The 11,545-nt window shown below is 37.5% G+C and overlaps 1 protein-coding gene across 1 annotated transcript in view; it reads right to left on the bottom strand.

The window, feature by feature from the left end:
• Positions 1-2,232: 2,232 nt before the first annotated feature.
• GBE1 (1,4-alpha-glucan branching enzyme 1) overlaps positions 2,233-11,545 on the bottom strand; it is a 163,611-nt gene continuing 154,298 nt past the window's right edge. Inside the window, exon 17 of the mRNA XM_068417950.1 lies at positions 2,233-4,231. Within this exon, the coding sequence (XP_068274051.1) occupies positions 4,175-4,231 (57 nt within the window). The 3' untranslated portion in view covers positions 2,233-4,174. The remainder of the gene's footprint in view (positions 4,232-11,545) is intronic.

Below are 11,545 nucleotides of genomic sequence, written 5' to 3'. Positions count from 1 at the left end.
TATGTTCAGATAAAACAAAAATGAAGAAGCCTACATAAAGGAAACACTGCATGAAGAAAAAATACTTCTCTCTATAAATAAAGTCAAACATGACCAACACTTTTGGTTTTTCTTTTTTTTTAAATGCTCATGAAACTTTCAGAAAGATGCCGTTTGTCTCCTCAAGAATTTGAATACAACTCTAAATAACCTGGAAATCTAAAGAGAGTTAAAACATACGTTTGGCGTGAGAGACAGCTCTCCGTTACAGGAAATAACCCACACCCTCAACTCCTTGAAAACACTTGCAGTGTATACTGTGAGGTGTGAAAAAAACCACACACATGCAGTCTTCCTTGGCACAAAAAGTTCCCATTAATTATTAGGAAGGTGCCACTTACAGGCTGATTTTTATGAAACTCAGATCCTAGCTAAGGTATGATGTATGAAAATATGTAAAACACGGCTTCATCTCTGTAGCCATCCTCCAACAAGGACAACATGCCCAGTCTGGAAACATTAGTCAATGAGGAAACTCTTAAATGCTGAATACTTAAATTCCTTAGAAAGTTAAATTATGGAGCAGAAGAAAGGTCATAGACTTCAACATATCTGAAACAGAATATCCACATGTAAGTTAAAGAAAACAATTTCTGCTGTTCATTCAGTTAACCCTCACCCTTCACTAAACTAGTAAAGTTATTTTTGTGCTCTGAGAATGGAGACTTTTAAATAAACAGGAAGTTCTTTCTTTAACCATTAATGGGCAGTTAAGAACCTGGGAGTCAAGAAAAAAAAAAGGGGAAACTAAAACTTCAAGCTGCTTAAAACACCATTTGGAAAGAGAACTGTGAGCGACAGATTAATATGGAAAAATATGACCTTGCATTATATCCAAGTACTATACAATTGCTTACCTAGTCCGGTATCTTACTGTTCATATAGCTGGTCTCTCTTTGTCAGAGGATTAGCTACACCACATTCCTGTCTTTCAGAGCACGTGGTTAAACTCTTTACTAAACTGAATATAATCAGCAAGACAAATTTCATAGGAGGAAAAAAAAAAAAACCAAACAGAAAGGTCAAACAGTTTTTCCATTAAAATATGTTTTCCAGAAGTACTCACCAAGCTGAAATAACTACTCCATTCTTCATCTTCAAAATAAACCTCAGGACAGTAAGGCTTGAATTGTGGGAGGAGGAGAAAACAGCACGGAAATCAAAATTTGCTGCCCACAGAATACATCAGTCTAGTGGATGCCTGCCTGTTATTCTCCTGGTCTGGAGAAGAACTTGAATTACTCAGTACAAAGAACCATTCAGCACACATGATGCAAGACAGAGGGAAGGTCAGCCTGAATCTTTGGATAAACCAGTAGGTGAGGATGAACTTGAGTTCTCATTGACTGTTAGAGAGACTGTGGAAAAACAATTTCTAGGGCCAGAGCTACCAAGAATTACCAGTACTCTTTCAAGTGAGAGGGAAGTACATATTTTTAAGTGTAGAAATACAAATCCTTATCAGTCCTTTACAGTAAGAGAGGTTATGTTTAAAAAGAGCTCTTCCACGATGTCTAAATCTCTGTGGAGAGCTTTGTGCCCGGGGATACATCAACATGGACCAATTTATTGACTTCTGTGACAGAGCTAAATGATCATATTTGACCGGAAAGTGCCGATTTGAGGTGCACCCAAGCAAAAAAAGCTCTGGAACTCATGTGCTTCTCGGAACATGTCTGACGCTTCAACCAGTCATGGTGACAGGCAGCTACAAGCTTCAGTGCATAACAGCAAGGAGGGACCTTGGTTGAAGTCTTGCAATCTGAATATGACACTAGACAGAAGTTGAAATGGCAGTGGCTGAATTCCTGTTCATAGTCCATCAGAATACAAAGAGCAGGAGGAAGAAATTGTCTTTCCATGGGTATTACAAAGGAAAATTTTCCAGCCTCGCAAGACAAGCACAAGAGCATACCCACCATTAGAATGTAGAGATGGACTCCAAAAAAACCCTAATTGTTATGCTTCCTATATTTACATGTTCATCTTATAAATCTTGTAGTCTGCTTTTATTAATCTATCACCACATAAAAGAAAAATGTGCATGGGACAAATAGTCTACCAATCTCATTAGACTGTTTCTGACCAAGACAAGTTCCTGATTTCAAGATGGAACAAAATCTAATACTCTCCGCCAGTGTTAACACTACTGTACAATCCTTTTACAGTACAAGCAATGAAACCATATATGCATTTGTTTTATCCTCCTCAGAGTTTATTTTGCATCTGATTTTACACAGTTTATACTTTACATCATACAGTTATTCCTTCCCTTGAAAAAAAGGTTTGACATAGACACTTGCCTTGCATTACATTTTGAAACCTGGAACTGATGCCAGTAAAAAAACAAACCACCCTATAAAACATATTAGATCAACACAATGTAAATATAACATGTATTAGAAGTTGCTCATTATTTCACTACAACGAAAACAATCTGGGGGGTGTGGGGGGAAGATAATCAGTTCCAGTTGCTAAAACAGTTCAGTGTATTTTCTCTAATGTTTTAGTGTAATGGAAATGCTTTTATTAGGCCGCTACCAAACAATGATCAAACTGGCACAGAGGAAAATGAAGCATGATCCTAAACAGTATTATGGTACTCAACTGCAATATGAAATTCTCTGTCACAAAGAACATAGCAGACTGGGGATGTTCATAAAGTCCTTTCAGTGTGAACTCTGTAAAAGACTGTTTTCCATCATGCTGCTATATCCCATCATATCCCTTATTTTACTTAAGAAGTAAGCCACAAGTAAGCATCCCAAAAACCGTGAATAGATTTTCAGTGTTGGCACAACTATTCAGTAATTTACACAATGGTTCACATAGGAAACTAGGTAAAATTATGACTTGGAAATGGTCACGGACATCTTCCTCTTTGGCTACTTTAAAAGTTAGAAAATTCATATTTGTACAAAAGACATTCATTTCAGAACCAATTCAAATACATTTTTAAATAAATGGAACAAAATAAAGCACGTCTCATTAATTTGGTATTAATTTTCCAGAATACTCTGCAATACATTTTCAAATATACAAAATCTTACTCTTTACAAAAAAGCTGTAACCTATGAAAGAACTCACTTGAACAATCTTAGCAGCACTCCAATAACTAACTACCTTGATGTTATTGAAAAAACATCTTAGTTTAATCACTGTATTTTGAGACTGCTTCTTCAGGAGAAGCAATGTTTCAAAAGTTATAAAAGTGCAAGAACACCATCATGTTCCAAGCTGAAAAGCAGCTTTTGGAAACAGTGAAATCACTATTGCAAGGTCTGACATTAATGAAATAAATGCAATGGGAAGAATTACATTTAAGTACATCTTCCAATGTGCTATCATTGCCGTAAGAACAAAACACTCTTCTCACCGAACACTTTAGTCATCTGAATAAAATAGATGTGCCATTTTTTTCAGCTGTAGCAAGTGAGATGCACAGACTAAGTGATTTGATTGGGAGCAAATCAGCAACACACACAATAGCATCAGCAGGTCACCAGTCAATCAGCCTGCTCATTTTGCTGTTCAGCATTTTTGTGCAATTTTAATTAAATAAAAAATGGCAAAGTACAATACTCTCAGAGGACCTTCTCAACCATTTGGATAAACATTTCTAATTCCATGTTGGACTTCACTGAAGAAGAGGAGCCTCAAACTAGGTCCCACAAACCATTAAGGCTGCCTTTTAGCCAAAAACTTCTGTTTTATTTAAGCAAACAACTTTTAGTAAGAAGCATTAATATATAATGAACATTTGAATTCACTATCAAAAAAGAGAATTTCAAGAAATTACAAACTTTGGAGCAGGATCACTCGTGTTACTCCTGATAAAATTCTGAATTGAGAATACCTGCTGCTTTGCAATATCTTAAGTGTAATTTTGTACTACTAGAACTACAAACCCAACGTTTTCCTTTCTACCTCTTTTGTAAAGTTTCCTCAAAAGAGGTTCTAGCAAGTCAAGAGCTCTGCAATTATATGTGAATATTAATCTTACATTTTAAACACCTAATGTTACTATACTCAGTTTCAGAAAGCTTCCTCAGAGCAAGTTTTGTTATACTTAGTACTAGTACAGCGTATCAGCACTTCTTTTATGACTTGCTTCTTCAGTGATAGTTAGAGAACTTCATTTTGGGATATCCACATTCTGAAGCACAATAGCCACTCTGCTTGGAATGTACACCTAGTAAAAATATGACAAGAACAAGAATAGCTGAAAAAAACATCCACCTCAGAGAATACAATTTCTAAATAACAGTATGTGAAAAAGCACACATGAAATATTTTGTTAAAAATTTGTCATTTATGCAATGTTGTGGGTCATATTAATCACATTTAAAGAGTGATTATTGACTGCTTAAGTCCCCAGCTAAAAGACAGCTTCATTGCAATCTCTCCTCTTTTCTCTTTTTAAAACAATCTTACCTTGATATATTTTAAAGTGGCTACCAGTAGAGGGCCTCATATGACTTACAATGACCAGTTTCAAAAACCTCAGCACATCTAGGTCAACAGACTGTACAATGATTAATGACAAAGTTTCACAACACGCTTCTGCTGTGAATTAAAGTTGCCCCAAGGTCTATGACGTCATGTCATACAGGTAAATACCAGCAATATAACACAGCAATGTATTCTTCTCACTCTTGGCATCTATGGAGTTTCAGTGCCTGAGCAATAAAACTCACTCGCAAAATTAGACAGATTCAAAATTAACCATTAAATTATGGCATTTTTCTTACCCTTTTTTCCTGATTACCATGAAAAAACCAAACATATGTAAACAAAAGACTCCTTGTAGATCACAAAAGAACTTGTGGCAATATATTTTACATGACATTCCTTCCAAGCAGAGTAGAGTCACAATCTGAAAACAAGACCGATATGTACTACCTACCAATTACCTTGATATATGGTACTCCATCAATTGTCAAGTGTATGATTGTGTTTGCTGAACAAGTCAATAAAAATGCAATTATAAAAGGTAACACAAGATTGAAGATTATTGACTTCATTCCGACAACATCCTCTTTTAGACTATCCTTCATCCCTGTGGAATGTCTAATATTCTGCAATTTCAACTATGTTATCTGCTAACTAGAGCCTGATGGCATTAAAGGTTTTCATAGTTTTCAAAATGGAATAAAGCAATAAAGCAAAAAGCTTTAGAAAAAGTAGAAAAAGGAAACGAACAGCTGATCTTCATTGAACCAGACGGAGCTACGTCCAACGCTTCTTGAAAGGCAGCAAACATAATGATTTCCCCTAAGGTTTGGGTGATAAATAGCTTCTACAAATCTGTGCAGGGGAGGAAATACTTAATGAAGTCAACTAGCTCAGAATGTATAGATAAAGGAGAGATATTTTTAAATTGTGTATTGAGAAATTCAGCGCTCTGGGTTTGTATGATGAAGTGAGAAGGAACAAATAGAAATAGTTTTTCTAAGAAAGAATGTGTAAAAAGTTACTTCAGTTATGGGAACAAAAATTAACTTTGATACAGGACATGGCAATTATCAGTTATATTCAGGTCAATAATATGTCAGATCCTAGGAAGAGTAAATTAGCCCAGTTCCTTATAAGTCAATTTACATCTGCTGAGAATGTGAGAGCAGTGTGGAAGCATCCCACTCTTACCACTTCACTGCCAATCGGAATTTTAAAACTGTTTTTAAGCACAATTTCAGAACTTGTGCAAACGATTGTATTTAGACCGATGACAGATATGTTTTCTTTTTGCCATGAAGAGATGCAACTGCCAGTTTATTACTTCAGTCACATGTTTTTTTCCTTACCGGGGCAAATTAAACACGCATTTTAGTGTTTTTTGCCTTGGTGGACTTCTTGCTAAATCACAGAAGGGTCACACATGGCATTATCTCATCTTATCAACTTATTTCATTGGTCAGTGTAACCACCTCTAAGGCTTAAAGAAAACTGCAAGAAGCAACAAAACAATTGAGGCATGAATAATGAATAAATATTAATTATTGACTAAATATATTAATGATTATTAAATATGATTATTAATTATTCATTCCACTGCTGTACAATTTTTTTAAAAGGAAAAATACTACACTGGTATTAGATAATTCTTATTACAAATGTATTGGGATTATTCCTTCCCCCCAGTCCAACAGTATTTCCAGAAATACTACAATGTATATGCTCTGGCTTTGTTATTTGTTTAAATGGACAGAACACAGAATGTTTGTGTGAGAGAGAGGAGGGGAAAATGTGACCAATGAGGTTGGAAAGATTGCTTGTCTTTCCTGAGGTAAGGTGAAATCTGGAAGATTATCTGCCCAGGATCCCAGCAGGGTTTTCAGCCTTCTCAGCCCAGATTTCTCACCTCTGCTCCTTCTTCTTCTGACACCCTGAATCCCCGAACTTCCTCAGCCTTTCCACTACTGTATTATTCCTTTTCCTTCAGCACCTCTCACCTGAACTACCACTCTTGTAGTAATTTAAATTTATTTTCTCTATCCTTTTCCTGAGTGTACTGGGGTGAACTGAGCAGACTGTGCTCTAACCATATGCTACAATTTGCCACCAAGTGGCATGAGTAAAACAAGCCAGGAATCCATTACTGACAGGATAAATTGAAATGCAAGCATCTTATTGTATGTTTGAGTCCAGACACTTTCAAATATATAAACATATGGAGAAACCTTAGCTAATAGTTAATTAATTAGTAACATTAGGCATATTTTAATTGATGTCTCCATCTGATTTAGATTAAGAACTCTGCTTGCATATATTTTAATCCATTCTTCTGATTCATATCAAAACACATACATACAGTACTTAATATTATAGAAATAAATGTGCAGTAGCATACAATAAAAGGCTCACACCCCCAGACACTGAAACCACTGTGTGTTGTATTACTCAGTTCTGCCTTCCTTATATACTGAAAAAAATGGCAACCACAGTCCTTTTTGCATTTCCTAGGTAAAGCAGCATGGATTTCTTTTTCCTCTCCTTTTTCTGTCTTTAAGTGATTTAGGTCCAAACTATAGTAAAGAATTTTAAAGAGAATTCCAACACACTGAAATGCATTAATGAAGATATCTGCTCTGACATGTTACGACATGTGTCTGTGACAAACTCCATTCCATTTAAATTAGTATCCAGCATAACCCCGGTCCTTTTCAGTCAGCTTGCTACTCAGCAAGCTGGCTTCTAGTCTTTACTGATGCATGGGATTCCTCTGCAGAATTTTTCTTCATCAATTTTTATTAAGTTTCTTTTGGTTAAATCCTCAACTTTATCAAGATGCGTCTGGATTGGACCTCTAACATTCAATTTATCAACCATTCACTAATTCAGTGTCATCTACAAATCTGCTGAGGGTATGCTCTGTCTCATCACTCCAGTCACTGCTGAAGACTCCAAACAGTATCAGCCCTGGCAGCAATTCCTAGGACACTCTCCTTGATACCAGTCGACAGCTGGACACTGAGCTTCTGTCTTCTAAAACTGCAGCAGCCCAGCCAGTTTTTAACACAACTAACAATCTTATCCAGCCCATATTTCCTCAGCTCCTATGTAAGAACGCTGTAGGAGACAAAGCTGAAAGTCTTATTGCATTGATCATAGCAACCTCATGTACACAGCTAGAGAAATTTCATCACAGAAAGCAACAAGGTTGATCATGCATTTTTTGCCTTTGCTAAATCTGCACTGGCTTTCTGATTGACCCATCTCATATGCCCCACTTGTTTGGATACAGATTCCAAGAGAAGGTGGTCCTTGACTTCTCAAGTGACTAAGGGGAGAGGCTGACTGGCCTAGAGATCCCTCAGCCTTCCTTTTCATTTTTACTACAGCCTTTGCTCAGTTGTCAGAAATTTTCCCTGACCACTACAATTTTTCACAGATGATAGTCAGCAGCCTTGCAGTCACATTGATGAAATCTTTCCAAACCTCTGGGTGTATCCCATTTATATATAGTGTCTCTAAGATGTCCCTAACCTATTGCTCTGCTATGGCTACTTTCTTTTCAATAGTGTACTGGCACACAAAAGGGTCTGAGAGCAGGCTTTGCCCGGATATAGAGATGCTCTGATTAAAACCATCATAGGAAACCTAGGTATTCATCAGTAAAAGATGTTATCAGAGATATATCATTTTTGATGTTTTTCTGTAACCTAGAAGGGTCTTAGAAGTTTATTCTTGTCTTCCCTTTTCCCTTTCATATACTGTTGCTGAATTATACACTTCCAATTACCGGTTTCAGTTCTATTGATTACTGCTCTTCTAACCTGCTTCTTTCTGATCACAAGTTTTATCCTATTCCTGACTCCTTCACCATTTCACAAGGCTCACTTGATGGAACATGGACAGAAGTGAAAACCCAAAATACAGAATACTAAAGAGAATACGTTCATAGCTAACCAATTTCTTGACTATCATTCAATCAAATCATCCTCTGAATCTCTCTTAGAATCATAGAATGGTTTGGGTTGAAGGGACCTTAAAGATCATCTAGTTCCAACCCCACTGCCACAGGTAGGGACACCTTTCCACTAGACCAGGTTGCTCAAAGCCTCATCCAATCTGGCCTTGAACACTTCCAGGGAGGCAGCAGCCACAACTTCTCTGGGCAACCTGTGCCAGTGTCTCACCACCCTCACAGTAAAGAATTTCTTCCTAATATCTAATCTAAATCTACCCTGTCTCAGTTTAAAACCGTTCCCCCTCGTCCTGTTACTACTTGCCCTTGTAAAAAGCCCCTCTCCAACTTTCCTGTAGGCCCCCTTCAGGTACTGGAAGACTGCTATGAGGTCTCCCCGGAGCCTTCTCTTCTCCAGGCTAAACAGCCCCAACTCTCTCAGCCTCTCTTCATAGGAGAGGTGCTCCAGCCCTCTGATCATCATCATGGCCCTCCTCTGGACTCATTCCAACAGCTCCATGTCCTTCTTATGTTGGGGGCCCCAGAGCTGAACACAGTACTCCAGCTGGGGTCTCACGAGAGCGGAGTAAAGGGGCAGAATCACCTCCCTTGGCCTGCTGGCCACACTTCTTTTGATGCAGCCCAGGATACGACTGGCCTTCTGGGCTGCAAGAGCACATTGCTGCCTCATGTTGAGCTTCTCATCAACCATCACCCCCAAGTCCTTCTCCAAGGACTGTTCTCTTCTGTTTCAAGCTTTCTGTGTTCATCTTAAACACCCTTCCCAGCTCTTTCCCCCCCACCAGGCTCATCCATGTTGGAAAGGGCCTCAGGAGGTCCAAACTTCCTGCTGAAAGCACGGTCAGCTGTGAGGTCAGACCAGGTTACTCGGGGCTTTAGCTGTCTCAATGAATTGTCCCTCTGCTTTCTACACCAATTACTTACTTATTACCTGAGGTCCTCTAAGGTGTCACACAAACTCCACTATTTTAGGAAACCATGAAGACATCTAAAACCGCACATAGGAAAGCTCATGAGGCCTTTTCTGATGGGGGAGTGGAATATGGGGAAGGAACAACAGATCTCTTTGGGAAAGAGTTGGGATGACTCAGCTGTAAATATAAGTTTTTGACAAAGTTAGCATTCAAACATTTAGTCATCAAACTATCATTGAAAGTCTTTTTATTCTCAATGGAGCATTCAGCAGGAATGAAGTGTAATAACTGCAGTTCACTTCACAGGCAGATGTGCTAACAGAGAGGATGACGGAGGACAGGAATGTCAAATGCATAGAAAATTGTTTTCTGTTATCACCTCTGTCCTTTTTATGCTGCCTGTCCATTTAAACTGAGGCAGTTACACTGTGAAGCTAGGCAAATCCCACACAGATCAAGGTTTCTGGCACTAAAATAGCATAGCCACTCTAACACAGAGACCAAAAAAACATTTATTACAATCAGCCTGTTTTCCACCAACATACATGGTGTTCTATCAAGATCATAGTCCATTCATGCAGTCTATCTCACAAACAGGGAAAAAGCAACTGATACTACTACTACTTGCCAGGAACATAAAATGCTTTTCAGCCATACAAATGCTTATTATTCCTTTTACTTTTTTCTCTGTAAATATCCAGATAATTTCAAGAAACGAGAGATTAGAAAAGCTAAGAAGAACACAGGGAGCACTTGTGAACAACAGCAACTATAAGCAGAAATCTCACCTTACATATTTTGGGAGAGGACTACAACATACAGCAATGGCCAAATGTATCTAAAAACCCACAAGCAAGTAGTTCTGCAAATGACAACTGCTACTTTCGGATCTGTCAGACTAGATTCAGTACCAGGTGCAAGCACAACTGAAATTGGATAGAACTGCAATGAACTACTCTTTATCCCACTTTCAGGGCTGGAAAACACCAAGCCCTAAAAATCATTTCAAGGTCATTTTGCAACAGATGGGAGAATTACTAGAACTCAGAGCTAGATCAGGCACTGCAGAAAAATATTTGATAGTGCGTATTGCAGATGGTAGATGCAGAAGGCAATGTCACAAGAGTCTGTGCCAACATTATCCCAAACTTTTAATTAAAATGAGGACTTTAGGCAATCTCGTGTCTCCGTATCACTACTAATTGTCAGAAACTGACATTATTCTGAGAATATAATTAACCATCAATGAATAAAATACATGATAGCTTTTGCCTTCTGACTATAATTTGTTATACAAATCCTCAGACATTTCAATTTTTATTTTGCTAGACATTGCCTATGACAAGGTATGCTTAAAATAATATAATAATATTATTAGAATAATATTATATATAATAATATTAGAATAATATTATTATTATTATCTAATAATATAATGTGAAGTTCTGCCTTCCAGTTTGTTTTTCAATTTACAGCTGTACAGCATGAATATACAGAAAATAATTTCTCAAAATGTCTTGCTTCATTCATGCAAAACAAGTCCATATACTGCACAGGCTGTATCTCAAAATTTCTTCTCTATTATCTTCTGCACCCTTTCTTCAGGTTACGAAAGAGTACTTTAAAAAGACAACAAAAAACACCTGGCAAACACAAACAAGTAGACTAAAAAATAAGATAATGAAAATGACGAACATAGTAACTTTGAAATCATTACACTTGCTTCTGGTTTTAAGAAGTCAAGCAATCAATGAATTTATAAGTCTTAATAATCAAGAGGTAAAAATAACAAAATACCTTGCTGGTATTAAAGTCTTACTAATTCCCCTAGTTAAAACAGTTAATTTTCTAACTAGAATCATAGAAACATTTTGGTTGGAAAAGACCTTTAAGATCATCAAGTCCAACTGTTAACCTAACAGTGCCAGTCCACCTCTAAACCATATCCCTAAGCACCACATCTACACGTCTTTTAAATACCTCCAGGGATGGTGACTCAACCACTTCCCTGGGCAGCCTGTTCCACTACTTGATAACCCTTTCAGTGAAGAAATTTTTCCTGATATCCAATCTAAACCTCCCCTGGCACAACATCTTGTCCTATTATTTGCTACTTGGGAGAAGAGACCGACACACACCTCGCTACCGCCTCCTTTCAGGTAGT

Source organism: Nyctibius grandis, chromosome 2, assembly GCF_013368605.1.
Source record: "Nyctibius grandis isolate bNycGra1 chromosome 2, bNycGra1.pri, whole genome shotgun sequence".
Classification (NCBI taxonomy): domain Eukaryota; kingdom Metazoa; phylum Chordata; class Aves; order Nyctibiiformes; family Nyctibiidae; genus Nyctibius; species Nyctibius grandis.
Note: the sequence above shows the minus strand (reverse complement) of the source record. Positions and strands in the feature narration are given on the sequence as shown.